This window comes from Apium graveolens, chromosome 7 (assembly GCF_009905375.1).
Source record: "Apium graveolens cultivar Ventura chromosome 7, ASM990537v1, whole genome shotgun sequence".
NCBI lineage: Eukaryota > Viridiplantae > Streptophyta > Magnoliopsida > Apiales > Apiaceae > Apium > Apium graveolens.
Window position 1 is genome coordinate 269,762,466 of NC_133653.1, and position 18,271 is coordinate 269,780,736.

The following is an 18,271-nucleotide window of genomic DNA, read 5'->3' on the forward strand; positions in this document are numbered from 1 at the left end:
GAGGGATGTTGAACTTTTCACATGCACTCTCCCACTGATGAACTATTTAATGAAAGCCTGACTTAATTCTCTGAACGACCCAATAGAGTTTGGGGGAAAACGACTATACCACCTTTGAGCCATACCCGACAGGGTTTGAGGAAAGGCCCGACACTTAATAGCATCATTCACGGGCTGCAACAGCAGTGCATTAGAGAATGTCCTAACATGATTAGCGGGATCTCCCGTGCCATCATAAGCTTTGATATTTGGCATCTTGAACTTTCTTGAGATATGGGCATTCATTATATCTTCAGTGAAGGGCGGAGTAGGATTTCTCCCCCTAGGAGGTACTGGGGGTCTGGTGGTCTGGTGCGCCTCCAAGTCACGCCTCAGCCTTTGAATCTCAGCCTCGTGAGCCCTGATCCTTTCCTGCACTTCTTGGGGATTCGTCCCTTGGGTGCTTTGAGGACGTTGGCTACCATCAGCCATCGGCTCTTTGCCAGCACGTCTCCTTCTTGGGGATACTTCATCATCCGAAGATTCGGAGTCTCTCTCAGTGTAAGGACCAGAAAATTCTTGATCCTTAGGGATAGGAGCCAAACCTCGTATGCATGGGGGCGATCGCCCTCGTGCTTCACTCCGTCCAACATGTCCACTTCCTCCAACCTCGAGGTAAAGGGGCATCCCATAAGGGGGGTTAGTAGTAACAACAGTTGAATATTCGTACCCGATGGGTCGAGAATTCACAGGTGCATGTAGTTGTTAAACTTGGGGATTCGTACCTTGAGTAGCCGAGGGAATCGTCCCTTGTGGATGAGGTTCAGTTGCCCCTATCTGGGCTTCTCCTTGCGTAATTGCATAAGTTGAATGAGGAGGTACCTCCACAGTTGAAGAAATCACTTGGGTTGTCCCCGTTGGTGTTCCTCCTTCAAGGGCTCTAACTGTTCTCCGTGTTTTCGCCATGGTTGTTGTGTTTTCCCACAGACGGCGCCAAATGTTATGGATTAAAAACTAAGATATATAATTGCTGTATTTATTACTAAGGAACGTGAGTTTCGAGGTTCGATTTGACTGCTCTTGTGTTTCGTGACTCAATCTGCCTTAACAAGATGCCTACGTACCTTACTATATGCCAATGATCAAGTCAAAAAACGTAGTTCCGATTTGTGGGGTGAGACCCCTTATATAGATGTTGGTGGTCCTTGAATTGGACTTGGTATAGGAGACTTGGTGGTCAAGTCTCTGAATTAGAATGGACTTTGGAGTCCTAGAAAGTAGGAAGCTGATTTTTTATCCCATGAGGTTCCTTGGAGGCCAATCTACAAGGATTTATATCCCCATTAGGACTTATCTTAATAGCTGTTTTTCTCCCTTATTAATTAATTATGAAATTAATTAATAATCAGGGTTTTGGACCTTCTTTGTTCCATCAGGCCTGATCTGGTCTATCAGGCCCGATCAATGTGTTAACCTTTTTGTCTGAATATCATACATCTTCTTACTGGGCCTAGCAGCCCAAATCATGTATAATTAATATAATATTTAATTTACACATTCAGGATTCATTTATCCCTATCAATTTTAAAGAATGTATTTTTACTGAATTTTCTTTATAAATTCATATGAGATAGATTTGAATATTTTTATTAATTTTTTCACATGACTAAAATCTATTTATCTTAACATCCGTATAATTGAAACATTGAAAAAATTATTAAAAATATATTTTATTATTGAATCTAATGGATGAATCGAACTTGAACACGGATTTAACGAACCAAATACCTTAAAAGTTTGGTTTTGTTTGTTAAACTTATTGAACATGAAATGTTGTTCGAACTTGAGTGCGATAAACTTACCAAACGAGCTACTCGAACTCGAGCCGAATCGAGCGAATTTAACAAATTAATTGGCTATTTTTATATATTTATTTATTTTAATTTAATTGACAAGTTCATGTTTCCTAGGTCAATTTAAGGTCATGACTAATTTCTCATTTAAGACCAATTTAATTTCAGATAGTTCTGTAAACATCATTTATTTTGTCGGGCAAAAGATCATTTATTTAAACTTATTTTTCAGTTTTGTTTCGCCCACTCTGACAAATGGCTAGAACTGTCCATACAAAAATTACAGAGTTCGCAATAAATGTAAAAATAAATAAAGATGGGTAATAAAGGATCATCTAAAATTTATTTATTTTAAGAAAAAAAATCATATAAATTAGTCACACTCTCACATAAAAATTCAAATAAATAAATATATAAAATAAGTGGGTCCAATTGGGATTTTTAATTATTTTTTTTGGATTTCGAAAATCTTAGAGTATTCGATCTGGATTCTAATAAATATTTTAAAATTTGATGGTATTCAATGAAAATTGATTTTTTTTTAATTTGGGATATTCAATTTGGAATTACAAACTCAATTAAAATATGGTGGTATTTAATTTAAATTTTAAAAATTCATTAAAATCTAGTAATATTCAAAATTCTATATATTTTTTGAATTTTATAAAATTGTAGATTTTAATAAATTTACCGGTAGATTTTATGTTTTGAAAAATCCTAATAAAATTTAATTTTTTTTGATAAATTTGTAGAAATTACCTCTCAAAATCAACAAAATTCTACAAAATTTATTCAATAACTCCGCTAAATCATATATAATTAAAATCCGCAAGAATCAGTAACAATCATTCAATATCAATGCTCTAAAATCTGAGTGTTAGAACTTGAAGACCGAAACTTATCAAAATATACATCAATTAAAACCAACTTTTTTGAATTAAAATGAGGTACTAAAGAAGAAGCAAGAAAGGTCTTTTTGTTGTTGTAAAGTGTAAACCCTAGGTTCTGTTTAACTGGTAATTTCATCTTACATTTACTTACATTTTATTCATGTTTTTATTAAATGGTATACTTTCTTGTCTTACAACTATTACATGTTTACATATTGTTTTTTTTATATATGTGTATGTATATTACCTTGAAGATAGTTGATAACATGTGTTGTTAATCTTATAGCAAGGACAATAAAGATTGAAACTTTACAACTCAATTTGATTGTATGTGATTTTCTACTTGTTTTTTGTTATACCCAGATTGATTCTTGCTGAAATCTTGGATAATTGCGTGTGGGTTGAATTTAAAGGTGTGATTTTGATGAGTAGTTGTGTAAAGATTAAAATTTTGCAATTTAATTTGCTTATATTCTATTTTTTTCGTGTTTTTGGTTATACCCAGATTTATTTTTGCTGAAATCTTGGATAATTGTGTGTAAGTGGAGTTTAAAGATGTGATTTTGATGAGTAGTTGTGTAAAGATTGAAACTTTACGACTTAATTTGCTTATTTTTATCTTGTTTTTTTGTTGTACCCAGATTGATTCTTGCTAAATCTTGGATAATTGTGTGCGAGTTGAGTTTGAAGGTATGATTTTGATGAGTGGAAGTGGCACACATAGTCCCGTTGAGGGTCGGGGTGAGGATGTATTGGAGTATTTGAAACTAATGCAGGTGGAGAATCCTGAATTCTATTATGCTGTTCATGATGAGAATATTTTTTGGGTTGACCCTATTTCAAGAACTAATTATACCCATTTTGGAGATACTGTAAGATTTGATACTACATTTAGGAGCCAGCATTCGAACTTACCGTTGGTTACGTTTACTGGATTGAATCATCATGGTCAGCCTGTATTGTTTGGATGTGGATTACTTTTTAATGAGTCCGACGCCTCATTGATTTGGGTATTGCAGACTTGGCTACATGCCATGTCGGGACAACCTCCGATTTCTGTTACAACTGATCCTGATCGTATGATACAGATGGCTGTTGCACAGGTTTTACCAGGAACCCGTCAGCGGTTTTGCAAGTGGTGTATCTTGAAAGAAACACAGGAGAAACTGATTCATATTTATCAGACTCATTTGACTTTTGAAGCAGACTTTAAGAAGTGCATTAATGACACTGAGACGATTGAAGAATTTGAGTTGTGTTGGCAATCTCTTTTAGAGAGATACTATCTTATGGATAATGAATGGCTCCAGTCTATGTATGGTGCTCGTCATCAGTGGGTTCCAGTCTACATGAGGGACACGTTCTTTGGAGAATTGTGTACATCAGAGAGTAGTGATGATATAAGCTCGTTCTTCAGTGGGTATATAGATGTAGCTACCACCGTTCAGATGTTGATGACACAATATGAGAAAGCTGTAGCGACTTGGCACGAAAAGGAACTGAACGCAGACCATGATACTATGATTACTGTGCCAATTCTTAAAACACCGTCTCCTATGGAAAAACAAGCTGCAAATCTTTATACCCGGAGAATTTTCCTTAAATTCCAGCATCAACTGGTGGAAACTATGGCTAATCCTGCATCAAAAATTAATGATTCAGGGACAGTCGCCGTATATCGGGTAGCAAAATTTGGGCAAGACCAGAAAGCGCACACCGTAACATTTAATAGCCTTATGAAAGCTAATTGCAGCTGCCAACTGTTTGAGTATTCTGGCATTATCTGTAGACATATATTGTCAGTTTTTCGAGCAAAAAATGTTCTAACACTTCCTTCGCAGTATATATTGACACGATGGACAAGAAATGCAAAGAGTGGAAAACCTGTCAGTGTAACTGCTCCAGAATTGCCTACTGATGCACAAGATCCTGTAATTGATCGATGCAACAATCTCCGCCAAGAAGCAATCAAGTTTGTTGAAGAAGGGGCTAAGTCCATACATATTTATAATGTAGCAATGGATGCTTTGCAAGAGGCGGCAAAGAAGGTTGCCACTGCAAAGAAGAACAAGTTTGCAACAGCACATGGGGAAACTTTGGCCAATGGTAATAACCAGCATGCATGCGAACATCCAATGACGCTGCATCAATCAACGGTTAGTTTGCTCCGCATTCATTTACTTTTTCTAATTAGTTTTATATATTGTTGAGTGGGTGTATCATTCAATTATATTATACTAGCCTATAACCCGTGCGATGCACGGATTGCTTTTAACATTCGATAATTTTTAATAATATATTTTATAATATAAATTGAAAAACATAATAAGTTATAACAATATATGTTTTATAATAATTTGAGACTTGACTGAAAATAAATAATATAATATAATATGTTGTTCACGGGACTCGAGCCCTGTAGAAATTGTTAAAATAAAGAATATAAAAGTTTAAATATAATAAGTTCTTGCAGGGTTCGAACCCTGAATCCATGAGAGCAGTTTAAATATTAATATAATAATATTTTATTATTGCATTCAACGGTTCTCATCTTTCTAACTTTAGATCTGACGGTTGTTATTTGTCGTACCAAACAACTGTACCGAGCAACCGACTACCAAATAGAGGGTGTTCTGCTTATAATGCTTATAATAGTATAGTATAGATAATGTTGTCCATAGTATCTTACATTTGTGAACATACTTATCTGATTCTAGCAATTCACTTCCAAAATACACGATTGTTTTTGTTGATGTACATCAACCTCTAGGATTTCTCTTCTGAAAAGTATAAGTATCGTATTGATGATTATCAACTGAATATCAATGTATGTTTTGCCTAATGACCACTAACTGACAGTGGTGCCTAATAGGTCAATTATTGTATATTATATCCATCCGAGTTGTTAACAAGACCGTGCTGGTACCTAATATGAGGATTATGTTTAACTTTTTATATTAAATAGAGTAAAAATATTTGATAACAGCAAATGAACTTGTTCGGTTTGGTACTTGTATTTCCCCATTAAATTTCAGTGATCCCAAAATGATGCAAGACTCCACCTAGATATGTGTGTGTGTGTGTGACCTGCAAACACCAATTATTGAGAAGATGAAAATTAACTGTTCCATTGGTCCAACTGTTGAGAATATTTTAGTATGCTTACCTCCTTGAAAACGTCTATCATTATTTAAATCATTGTTACTTGCTCTCTTACAACCGTGCTGATTAATTTTTTACATTTTACAAATTCTTGTTTGGGACTCTTTATTATGTTGTAAACTATGACCATTCTTTTTACAGATATCTCTAATAATCACTCATGTATTAAATTATTGCAGAATACTGTGAAAGATGTTATAAGATGCCTCGGTACTACATTACTTGCACAGAATGCGTTTACAATGAAACCTTTTGCAGGTTGAGAAGCAAAAGAAAATTTCTGAATTGACTTCTCAGCTGGATACTGCAAATCAGCAATGTGAAGTTTATCGTGCAAAGCTACTTTCAGTATTGAGAGATATGGAGGACCAGAAGCTGAAGCTATCAGTTAAAGTTCAGAATGCAAGGCTAAGCCTTAAAGATTAGATGTGAATTGCTGCACAGAAGTTATCATATATATCATCTTGCAAGCTTGACTAAAGGTAATTCTGTTATAATTCATTTGTTCATGTTCCATTTTGGAGTACTCATTAACATTAGGAGAGGTTAGAATTATCTTAGAACTCTATTTAAGTGTAACAATTGTTTTATTTTGAAAAATTTGTCTTTGTATCAAGTCTTAAAGTTTTATACATCTATATGCCTCCTGTGTAAATATTAGTTGGTTTTTCAATATCTTTTGTCCTCCCTTCTACACTTGGGACTTGTTTCAGTATTATTAAGAATAATTGTCTGTTGTCTGCATGTGCTTAATTTCTGACCTCCTAAATTATAATTCAGCGGACAAGATAGATCAGCTCTATTTAGCACAAAAAAAAAAAGAATCAGCTCTTTTGAAGGGTAATATTTAGTTTTCCAGCAACTATAGCTGAAGTATATATGGACAAAGACACATACACAAATGGTTGCTCATTGCTAGCGTCTCAATTCTTGCATTAGATAAGCATGTCTTACAAGCCTATATCATCTGCTTTGTGTCAGATCTTGCTTCATGGAAAATTCAGTATGGTGTTATATCTGGCTCTTCCCTCTCACTTGCTCGGCAGTGTATCCTGTGGATCTTTTAAATAGTAATTATAAATAATAAAGATCATGACGACTTGTAAGGTGTTCGGAACTTATCTTATTGACTGAATGTAAAATTAAAGTTAGTCCTTATTACGAACTATATAAGAATCATGTGATTAACACTAAGCAAAAAAAAGTTCGTATATTAGTGATTTCCCTAGTTTGAGAGCAGAAAACATAAATTACTTGATTGGTTGACAGGTCATGCAATTTTTGACCGAGGTACTTAACAAAGTAAAGATATATAACATCTGCATTCTGTCTGATATCTGCAGATCTTTTACATAGGGTACACTAGTAGATCTCTTGGAGGCCCGGCTAATAAGTTGAAAAATAGGAAGCGCTAAGCTGGAAGTCCGAACAACAGATGTCCCTTGCCTAATACGCAGAACAGCTATGGTTATTGGGTTGGGTCATTAGAACGTCAGAGGCATACATCTTAGTTGTTTGCATTCTATGTGAATACAGGTACCATGTTTTGGTATGCATTGAAACAACCAATATCAAAGTCGAGGTAAAAAGTAGACTGACCATTCTTTGGGAGAATCACTTGGTTGAATTCTATGGTTAATGGCGATTCATATACATTTTGACTGTTTTTAGTTAGTTGTAATTCCTGCTTGGAGTTGGGAGGCACGACATCATATAGCAGTAGTCCTCTTATGTAAGCAGTTGTACAAAGTAAACTTATGGATATCCTATTTCAAAGTAAAATTAACTTAATGATATTAGTAAAGTTTAAATTCTACGTTTGGTGCATGGATATATCGAATTTAGAATTGATGATATTAGTTCTATCCAGAATTGCTCCAGTGGTCGTATTCACTGCAGAACATTCCAATGGCCATTCTTCGCGCAAAAGTCTATTGCAGCGATATGTGTCGTGCCATTACTGGTTTACCATATAGCCTGGTAAAATTACTTGGTCGAGAGACATTTTGGCCAGAGGTACCAAATTCAATACAGGTCATTGTGTATATTTTCAATTTATTGAAGAGAAATTGTATAGAGTTTATAAATGTCAGACACTAGTGTACATTGATTGAGAATTTGGACACAAATGAATGTGGATATATAAAAGATATGATGTTATTATCCTAATCCAAGTAGACCAATCAGAAAACAAGAACCAGGATCCAACGTGGCAAGTGCATATCCACCAGATCAACCATCTACTTGCAACATATATCAATCTTACCACCACCTTTCAAAAACAATAACAAATAGTACTTGTTACTTCTGCATTTTGCATTGACACTCCATAAGCTAAGACTATACTTCCCAGCACCACTTCTGGCAATGGCTTCTCTTGCAGCCTCTACTGCGGCTGCATCCATCGGAGTTTCGGAAATGCTCGGGAACTTTTCAGTGGCGTCAAGGCCAGCTCCATCAGCTTCTAGTCCTGTCACTTTCAAGACAGTTGCACTCTTTGGCAAGAAAAAGGCTGCACCACCTCCAAAGAAGGCTGTTGCTGTAACTCCGGCTAGCGATGAGCTTGCCAAGTGGTATGGTAAGTCTACATGATTCTTTTGTATTAGTATTACTGCTTCACTCAAATCCTCATGTATTAGTATTACCAAGACAAAAAATATGTCCCCTATGTTGCAATGCTGGAGATTTCACTGATGTTTTTTTTGCAAGCTTACTAGCTTAGTAATCAAAAATGTTACTTTCAGGACCCGAAAGAAGAATTTTCTTACCTGAAGGCCTATTGGACAGATCGGAAGTTCCTGAGTACTTGACAGGAGAAGTTCCCGGAGAGTAAGTTCACTAGTTCAGTACTGATCATTGCTCTAATTTTCATATATGCATCTATATACCTGTGTCTGCAGATATATGACATAGATTAAACATATACATGAATCGAAGAAGCAAAAACAGAGTAGAAGCTAGCAAAAACCACAGAACAAGAAAATTGGTAGAGTTGGAAAGCCAGCCTAGTCAGTCGATAACTAAAGAATCTTAACATATAAAGTTGGTATGATAACACACAATCAAGATCACTGATGTACTTAATGTTTTAATGCAGCTATGGTTATGATCCTTTTGGCCTTGGCAAGAAACCGGAGGACTTTGCCAAGTAAGTTTCTATCTCCATTGCGATCTTCATTGATAAAATCAAAATATTTTTAATCCACTTGTAAACATAATACAAGGAAAGAAGGAATAATACCATAGCTATTTAACAATGCAGGTACCAAGGTTATGAGCTGATCCATGCCCGGTGGGCAATGTTGGGAGCTGCAGGCTTCATTATCCCTGAGGCATTCAACAAATATGGAGCTAATTGCGGACCTGAAGCTGTTTGGTTCAAAGTAATTCACTACTCCTTGTACTCACAATGCTAGAGATGAATCACAATGTTTCTTGATCAGAATTCTTACGGATTACATTCATATATGCAGACCGGAGCACTACTCCTTGACGGGAACACGTTGAATTACTTTGGAAAGAACATTCCTATTAATCTTGTTCTTGCTGTCGTTGCTGAGGTTGTTCTTCTTGGTGGAGCAGAGTACTACAGAATCACCAATGGTTTGGTATGCACAAAATTTAGCTTATGTTAGTTTCATAGTAAATGTACACATCCTTCATATTGTTAGCAAGATTCCTTCGTTAACTGTCAGGATCTGGAGGACAAACTACACCCCGGAGGTCCATTTGATCCATTGGGGCTAGCCGATGATCCAGACCAGGCCGCATTGCTGAAGGTTAAGGAGATAAAGAACGGAAGACTAGCAATGTTCGCGATGCTTGGCTTCTTTATACAAGCTTATGTCACTGGAGAGGGTCCTGTGGAGAACCTTTCGGCTCATCTCAGTGATCCTTTTGGCAACAACTTGCTCAGTGTTATCGGTGGCGCTGCAGAAAGAGTTCCAACTCTTTAAGTTTTTGCTTCTCCATCGCTTGCTTGTCTTCTTGATGTCCCAACTCCATTACCAGATGTATTGTGTAATTCTGTAGGGTGAATTTGAAGGACAGTTGAACTACATTACTACAGTTATGCTACTACTTCTTTATAGAGATATAATCCTAACTGAGCATTTCTTTCTAAGAACTAAACAGGTGAATCATATTACAGAAAACTATTATCACATAGTACCAGCTGAAAAAACGACACAAAATTTATACAAGTAAAAGCAATCTGGTTTAGAAAAATGATCATTTTGCAACCGAAAGAATTGTTCTGTACATGGAGAAGATGTGATGATCAGGCTATGTGTAGTATACATTTCCACAAAGCACCCGAAGCCGGGAGATACAGCCAAGAGACATCATCACTGGTAAAATTTAAATTGAAAAGACATCCCACATCAAGATAGCCACATAAATAATGATCTCCCGGCTGCATGTAATAACCGTAAACCTTCCTAAGCTGGCAAAGGTTCTTCCATGACTGTTTCAAAAAGATAAAGGGGAACATAACAAAAGTATCTTTAGTAAAATGTTAAGCTTGCATTGCACGCACACCCACACACCCAGCATAGAAGGGAAAGGTCTAGATATCAACATCAAGCAGTGGTCTATAGAAAGTGTAATGAAAGGCTCTGTAACAACAACTCCTGGAAAGTGTAGCGAAAGAAAATCTGAAGTTTGTTCTGCTACGCTTTCATATCAAACGGTAATTGCCAAAAAATGCAACAAAGGCAGTCTACAGACCCCATGGAGAAGTGGAGCATAAGGTATATATTATCTTCTACTCGGTTGTTTTCATCAATAGATTAATTGAATATTGACCCGTCATGTAACACATAAAGTGGCAATCTGGGCTTGGGATTTTGCAAAAAAAAAATGATCTTTTCCATTAACCCTTGCACCTTGCCATTTTGACAAAAAACAGGTTTCTCAGCAACCTTTGCCCATTTTGACTTGAATAGGTCAAAATTTAATCTTATTTAATATACTTTCAGTACTCAGTATGAACTTGTGATTTGACCGGAATTAAGTCAAGCTAATATTCAAGTATTCAACAGGTAGTGCTTCATCGGAGGTGGTAAATTTATAACCCCTCCGCTTGACAGGATAGGTCTGACATGAATATCAAGGATTTGTAACTTCTCGTGTCATCTCCAAGGTATAACTAGTTAGTTTGAGTAATTGCATCATGAATTTGCAATTGTAACTCAAACATGAGGATTTCCTGAAATTTAATACTATCGTCTATGACTTCAGAGTATTTGCATAACATTCTTTTATCCAAGAGTCTTGATGAATTGAGGGAGTAACATTATCAGTAAAAAGGAGATAATTTGGAAAATATAACCTTTTTCTGCTGAATAAATGCCAGCTGACGAAGCATCCCGAGCTTTCGTTTCAACCACGTCCAATGGAACTGGTGCTTTAGTTGGTACATCTGGAAGGTCCAAGTTCTCCTCAAGGTCTTCAGATGTCGGAGCCTTTGCAGGAACTTCTGGTAATTCTTGTAGAGACATCTGCAGAAACATTAAAGCGTTGCATACATGTCATGTTTTATTAAGATGAGAGAGTTATCAGTTCTTATAAAATGAGGGGTAACTAGCCAACAGAAAAATTGCCCTACACAATCCAATCACAGAGGAAGGAAAATTGACCGAAACAGAGCAAGGTGTAAATTTTGAAAAGTTAAAGTTTTATGGTTGAACATTCTTGTCATACATTATCCTCATTACGTTCCGGATTACTTACTCACTAGTGAGCTTTTGAGTTTCACCTGCCAAAAAATAATTGCCGCTCATTTCCTAATAATTTTTAGCCAACCTGAACAGGCTCAGAGTTCTAGACTGCATTCAGAACTGTCCCTAACCATGTGGAGGATGGGGGGAGGGGGAGGGGGAGGGGGAGGGGGGGAGGGAGGATCATTTAGCTGAGTTTTTGCCTTTTGAGATTTTAGAAACTCACACATGGATTCTTGTGACAGCATTTGAACTACAGAGTTATGTAAACTTCAAAATGACAAGGAAACTCACAAACCTAAAGTACTTTAGAGCCAATAAGTATTACAAAACTCACATACCTGAAGTATTCTTTTCCAATATATGAAGCTTAATAATAATAAACAATTTCATACCTCTGATTCAAGATTCTCAAATTCTGCTAAAATTTCTTCTTCATCCTCTGCAGATAGCTTCTCGCCCAAAATTTCATTAATTTCCTTCAGAAAAATAATCAAGCAAGTATAAAATTAGATGGCGAATGAATGTCATAGTGAAATTATGTGATAAGTAACATATATTAGTGAAGGGAAAAGGAAAGGCAGCAACTAAGACATTCATGACCAGCATCTGGTATAAAGCAACAAGAAAAACTTAGCAAACCAATTGAATAATTTTATGCAGTTTCTTCATAATCTGCTGCAAAAAGATATAAACGATTCCTCTGCGAAATTATGGTCACCATTCTCTCATATTAATTCATGAAAGGAGTGATCATACAGAAAAAAAAATTAATGAACAAAAAGGTTAAATTACTGGAATGCGGCTTAATGCTGGCGTGGAAACTTAGACAGAAGTACAGGACACGTGTCAGAATATACTTCCTCCATCTTATTTTATGTGCCCTGTTTTGACTATTGTGTGGTCAAATTGACCAAATTTTGGCTGACAACTAAAGAAAATTATTAATTTTTTAAAACACTGAAAAATACATTTTAAAGTGCATAAGATATATTTTATAATAATATAAGTTTTAATTTTTTTTTAAAATTGTATATTATGTGTGATTTACAGTCAAATTTGGTCCACAGACTGTCAAAACAGGACATAAAATGAGATAAGGGAGTAGTAACTAGACCACTTCATAAATTTTATCAGATGGTTTCATAGTGGCAGCGATAAGTTAATCTCTTGTCTGTTATTAAATTAAAAATCCATCACTTACAAAATGAATGTGTAGGTTTAATTTGATGGAATACACCCAAGGCACTAAGTTAAGGATATGACCTTTACTACAACAGAAACATCAAAATGTACCCACGGAGCTCTACTCCAAATTTCATGTATGTTTATATTTTAGAATCCGAAATGATAAAAAGGCTACACAATAAATTGCAAGTTATGGTGGCCCACTGCATAAAATGGTGGTTGAGAAACACTACGGCATAAAACTACAATGGTGCAAGACGTGAAACTGATACGATGGTATGAACTCAGAGAAAGTAAAGATAAAAGGTTTAACTGACCAAGTATCATCCATCTGTTTTTGGTAAATGAAGGTAAAACAAATTACACTCACATCTTGGTAAGCTTTTGCTTCAGCAGTGTCATCCATCAGTTTCTGAACATCTTCCAAGTTTATTTCACTTTGTATAGCTTTGATTGCATTATTACCTGTCTTCAGACTTTCAAAAACGGCCTTCTGTTTACTTGTTAATTCAATATCTGCCAACTAAACCAAACTGTAGTTATAAAACGTGCTAATGTTTAGGGATGTTAAACAAGCTTACCAAGGAGAAGGCAGCAAATTAATCAGTCAGAAACAAATTACATGGAGACCTAATTGATCCTAATACTACAAGAACTCACTTGTTGCTCAACATTAATGAGCCAGGTATCGACTTGTTTCAATAATTCTTCTTGCACCTTCTTTTTCTTCAATGCTAGCAAGGCCCTTTCTTTCTTCTTCTCACGAAGCAAGTCCTTGGCAGCTTGCTTTTCAGCATTGATCACAGCATCCAGCTGGGTGTAAGAGAAAGGAGTACTGTATATCAAATAATTATGCAAAATAAAAACACACTGAAATCAATTATATATATGTTGACCAATCCAGCTGCGTGTTATGCATTAATATGTGATATTATATATAAAGATAAAACATACTCCATACTACTCAAAAGGTTAATAAATAATGCGAAAAAGAAGTAAGATAACTTTAAAAAAATAAATTAAACCTGAACAAAGAAAGATAACAAAATAGAAGTAAAAAATAAATCTACGAAATCATAATGTTACTAGAATAAGTATTACAGAATATAGCCAAAATAACAAAGAAAAATTTATAATGTTTAAACCCAAAATTATTACTATTTTTCAAGGAAAAAACAAGTCAAAGAATGCATTTTAATATATGAAAAATTTGTCAAGAACTATATTTGAGATTTTTATATATAGAATTTATTTATTAGAAAAATAAAATCAATTACTTAAAATATATGTAGTTGTAGATATGGGCCCCGCGAGAAATCATTGCAAGCTCCTCCGCTACCCACAAGAATCAAATCTTTGCAAGCTCCACCGCTGCCCACAAGTTCCCCTATTAAGGAAGTTTCTAGACATTCTAATTAATTTTCAGAAACTATAGATAAACTTAAACAAAAAGAAAAATATCCGCTACACTCTATCTCTCACTTCCCATCTTCCCAGCCTCCATTACTCCACCCGTTCATCTACCAACTACCCACTCACCCTTGCAACTCTAATCCACTCACTCGATTCGTTATAAATATAACTTTTCACCATTTTCTTTCTATTCCTTCGACAAGCCCTAGATCTTATATTTCTAAAAGCTACATCCGCCCCTCCACTCCGACAAATTAGATCTGCATAATGGAAAACAAGCGTGACCCGGAATTTAGAGATAATCATTCTTCTGATTCCAATCCTCACTTTCCTCTTTTGGTCAAAGGTACTTCTTCACCAATCAAAACATATCCCTTTCCCATCATTTTCGATTCTTTTACTCAGGACATGTGTCGCCGTTTTACTTTGTCTAATTGTAGAGATTATGTTATTCATTCCCATGATTCGGTCGAGTGTAACCCCCCAAAAGCTTTCCTTTTAGAAAAAGTTGATTTAAAATGTTGTCTGGGTATAATTTCTGAGGAAAACCATCTCGGGTTTCACCAAATTCGAGAGTTCGCTCTTCGGACTTGGGGTAATGTTGGTTTATGCAATGTTTTCAATGGAGGGGAGAGAATTTTCATATTTCAATTCAGTTCTTCCGAAACAATGAATGAAGCCATGAAACACAGTCCGGTTATTTGTTACTCTAATCGTACTAAGAATCATGTTCTTACCCTGACTAATTGGTACAGTAACCCCATGCCTACAGATAACCATGGTAATGTTCCAAAGGAAGTTTGGGTTACTCTAGTGGGTATACCACTGAAATATTCATCCCCACAAGGTCTGAGCTACTTGGCAAGTGCTTTAGGGCCCCCGGGTGATTTGGATTTTCAAACCATCTTAACTCTGCGGAATAATATTCCCGTCTCAGTGGCCAGAATTTCGGTTTATTTGCAGGCTAATGCTCCTAGGCCCTCCACCATTTGGGCAGCAGTCATGGATGATGAGCACGTTGGTTGTGCTACTAAAATCCCAGTGAAGGTTTTTTATAAAATCATAATACAACATGACATTAACCAACTGCAGTACCAAGAGAAAGATCCTAGCCAGCAGTCCCCTCACAGTATCACTGATCTGGTCTCCCGAAGCTCCGGCTCTGAGCAGAATTTGAATATGGAATGGCTTGACAAAAGGTTGATGCGGACGAAAAGGGTGCTGCTTTTGATGTTTTTCTTATTGCTTGCATTTAACCTATGTGTACTGGGTTTTGTTTTTTTGCATTAAGTTGTGTATGGATTGTTGTTTAACGCAATTATCTCTAAACATTTAATTTAAACTTGGTCTTTATGGTTGTTCTGCTCCATTTAAACTTTTAGCTAACTAAAGATTGCTCTGCACTACGGTTCTGGCAAAAATTAGTTAGTTGCTTGCCTAGTTCTTAGATCAGTTTATCTTTGGATATCCAGATCCATGTGGCGAGATTTGCTCTTCTTGTTCTGCAGTAACATAGACTCCTCCTTGTTCTTGTCAGGGAGTCCGGGTTTGCCCGCGTCTTCCCCCTCCCTTTTCTTTATATCATATGACACTGACAGGAAGGCTGTGCTTTGGTAACCAAGTGGTGTAAGATGGGTTGACGGGAAGGGGTTCCAGACCAAAATTCGAAGAAAAGACTTACAATTACCTACCTGAACTCAATAAGTCAACTTGAATCTTGTTTTTTTTAAAACCATCTAAAAAATATTCCGTGAACTTAAAAATTGCCCAACCCAAATCAAAATCGATCATATACCTCCATAATAAGTTAATTTCTCAGTTACCAACTAAATAAAACAGAATCATAGACTATGTAAGCTTTCCAATGATCAATACATCTCTCGTAGAATCATCATAACTAACCACACCACTTCAACAATTAGGCCTACTAAATACATCCAACCAACCTTCTTTCCCTCACAAAATCCAATACATTTTTCTCGAAATGAACTATAAAACCTTCTCAAATTCTTTAAATGTCTTCGAAAACCAAAATAAAAACCCAATATTTTTCTTGAACTTAAAAATCAAATATTCCGTAACCAAATTCTAATTGACGAATATTTTCAGAAAACATCTAAAACTAATATTCCATAACCTAAAAAACTTCACAACCCAAATCAATTCAATCATATCTCCGTAATAAGTTAATTTCTTGATTACCCCAGCTAAATAAAAGAGAAACATCGACTACTAACGCCTTTCCAATGATCAATACATGTCTCGTAGAATCATCATAACTAAGCACACCACTTTAACAATTAATCCTATAAAAAATGTCCAAGCAACCTTCTTTCCCTCAGAAAACCCACAACATTTATCTCGAAATGAACCATACAACCTTCTCGGATTCTTTAAATTTCTTCGAAAACCAACATAAAAATCCAATCTTTTTCTTGGAACTAAAAAATCAAATCTTTACTACACAATTTATTGGAGCCATAAAACCTTCTCTAATTCTATTAATTTCTTTGAAAACCAAATAAAAACCCAATCTTTTGCTTGAACTTAAAAAACAAATCCTTATTACACAATTCTATTAGAACTATAAAATCTTCTCGAATTCTTTAAATTCCTTTTAAAAACCAAAATAAAAAAACCCAATCTTTTTCTTGACCTTAAAAATCAAATATTTACTACAGAATGTTATTGGAACCATAAAACCTTCTCAAATTCAATATATTCTTTAAATCCAAAAATAAAAACCCAATTTTTTTCTTGAACTAAAAAAATCAAATTTTTACTACACAATGTTATTGGAATTTCTCGAATTCTTTAAATTTCTTCGAAAACCAAAATAAAAACCCAATCTTTTTCTTGAACTTAAAATCAAATCTTTACTACACAATGTTAATGGAACCACAAAACCTTCTCCAATTCTATAAATTTCTTTTGATAACCAAAATAAAAACCCAACCTTTTTCTTGTAACTTAAAAATCAAATCTTTACTACACAATGTTATTGGAATTTGGAACCACAAAACTTTCTCTAATTCTTTAAATTTCTTCGAAAAACCAAAATAAAAACCCAATCTTTTTCTTGAGCTTAAAAATCAAATCTTTACTACACAATGTTAATGGAACCATAAAACCTTCTCGAATTCTATAAATTTCTTTTGATAACCAAAATAAAAACCCAATCTTTTTCTTGACCTTAGAAATCAAAACTTTACTACAGAATGTTATTGGAACCATAAAACCTTCTCGAATTCAATATATTCCTTCCAAAACCAAAATAAAAACCCAATCTTTTTCTTGAACTAAAAAATCAAATCTTTACTGTACAATGTTATTGGAACCACAAAACCTTCCCTAATTCTATAAATTTCTTCGAAAACCAAAATAAAAAAGCAATCTTTACCTTTGAACTTAAAAATCAAATCTTTACTATACAATGCTATTGGAACCACAAAACATTCCCTAATTCTATAAATTTCTTCAAAAACCAAAATAAAAAGCAATCTTTTTCTTGAACTTAAAAATCAAATCTTTACTACACAATGCAATTGAAACCACAAAACCTTCTCGAATTCTATTAATTTTTTCGAAAACCAAATAAAAAACCCAATCTTTTTCTTGAACTTAAAAATCAAATCTTTACTACACAATACTAATAAAACCAACAATCATAATCCAAACACAAGTCATTCACATAAATTCAACAACATACATACACAAACATATTTAAACAAAAATACATATAAAATTACATACAAAAATATAAAAAAGACCTGTTGTTGATATTGAGCAAGCTTGCGCCTTTGGGTTTTGAGAGAAAGAATGGCTCTATCAACATCTGTGATCTTGGGTTTCTTCACAAATATATTACCCATTCTCTTTAGATTCTACAAGCAACTATACATACATGTGTTTGTGTGTATATCATAAAGTAAAGCACTGAGCTTTTGCTCTGCAAATTGTAAGATTAAAGTGGGTTTTTGGGTTATTTTGTGGCTGAATAACCAGAGAAGACTGTTAAAAAAAATTACTGTGATTTTTTTACTGTACAGTTAAGGTTAATCTCGAT

The 18,271-nt window shown here is 34.9% G+C and overlaps 3 protein-coding genes across 9 annotated transcripts; 2 read left to right on the top strand and 1 right to left on the bottom strand.

Annotated features, from left to right (window-relative positions):
* Positions 1 to 2,699: 2,699 nt before the first annotated feature.
* On the top strand, positions 2,700 to 7,680 carry LOC141671639 (protein FAR1-RELATED SEQUENCE 9). Of its 7 annotated transcripts, none has more exons than XM_074477926.1 (5): positions 2,700 to 2,848; positions 3,364 to 4,878; positions 6,143 to 6,366; positions 6,866 to 6,931; positions 7,193 to 7,680. In XM_074477926.1, exons 2-3 carry the CDS (start codon positions 3,415 to 3,417, stop codon positions 6,308 to 6,310), a joined length of 1,632 nt encoding a protein of 543 aa, XP_074334027.1. In that variant the 5' UTR covers positions 2,700 to 2,848; positions 3,364 to 3,414; the 3' UTR covers positions 6,311 to 6,366; positions 6,866 to 6,931; positions 7,193 to 7,680. The 7 variants fall into 7 exon arrangements, with proteins under 7 accessions (XP_074334027.1, XP_074334025.1, XP_074334022.1 ...); XM_074477923.1 differs by lacking the exons at positions 2,700 to 2,848; positions 6,866 to 6,931 and adding exons at positions 2,996 to 3,135; positions 3,228 to 3,260 and having other exon boundaries at positions 7,228 to 7,680; XM_074477924.1 differs by lacking the exon at positions 6,866 to 6,931 and having other exon boundaries at positions 2,700 to 2,898; positions 7,228 to 7,680.
* A 480-nt stretch (positions 7,681 to 8,160) lies between these two features.
* Positions 8,161 to 9,983, top strand: LOC141671641 (chlorophyll a-b binding protein CP26, chloroplastic-like). The gene is made up of 6 exons (XM_074477928.1): positions 8,161 to 8,462; positions 8,629 to 8,713; positions 8,982 to 9,032; positions 9,147 to 9,267; positions 9,358 to 9,492; positions 9,580 to 9,983. The coding sequence occupies exons 1-6, from the start codon at positions 8,252 to 8,254 to the stop codon at positions 9,838 to 9,840; spliced, it is 864 nt and encodes a 287-aa protein (XP_074334029.1). The 5' UTR covers positions 8,161 to 8,251; the 3' UTR covers positions 9,841 to 9,983.
* LOC141671642 (vacuolar protein sorting-associated protein 20 homolog 1-like) lies at positions 9,645 to 18,153 on the bottom strand. The gene is made up of 6 exons (XM_074477929.1): positions 17,976 to 18,153; positions 13,453 to 13,605; positions 13,163 to 13,315; positions 12,000 to 12,083; positions 11,217 to 11,385; positions 9,645 to 10,349 (listed from the first exon to the last, which is right to left on the bottom strand). Exons 1-6 carry the CDS (start codon positions 18,075 to 18,077, stop codon positions 10,324 to 10,326), a joined length of 687 nt encoding a protein of 228 aa, XP_074334030.1. The 5' UTR covers positions 18,078 to 18,153; the 3' UTR covers positions 9,645 to 10,323.
* Between the last annotated feature and the right edge of the window lie 118 nt (positions 18,154 to 18,271).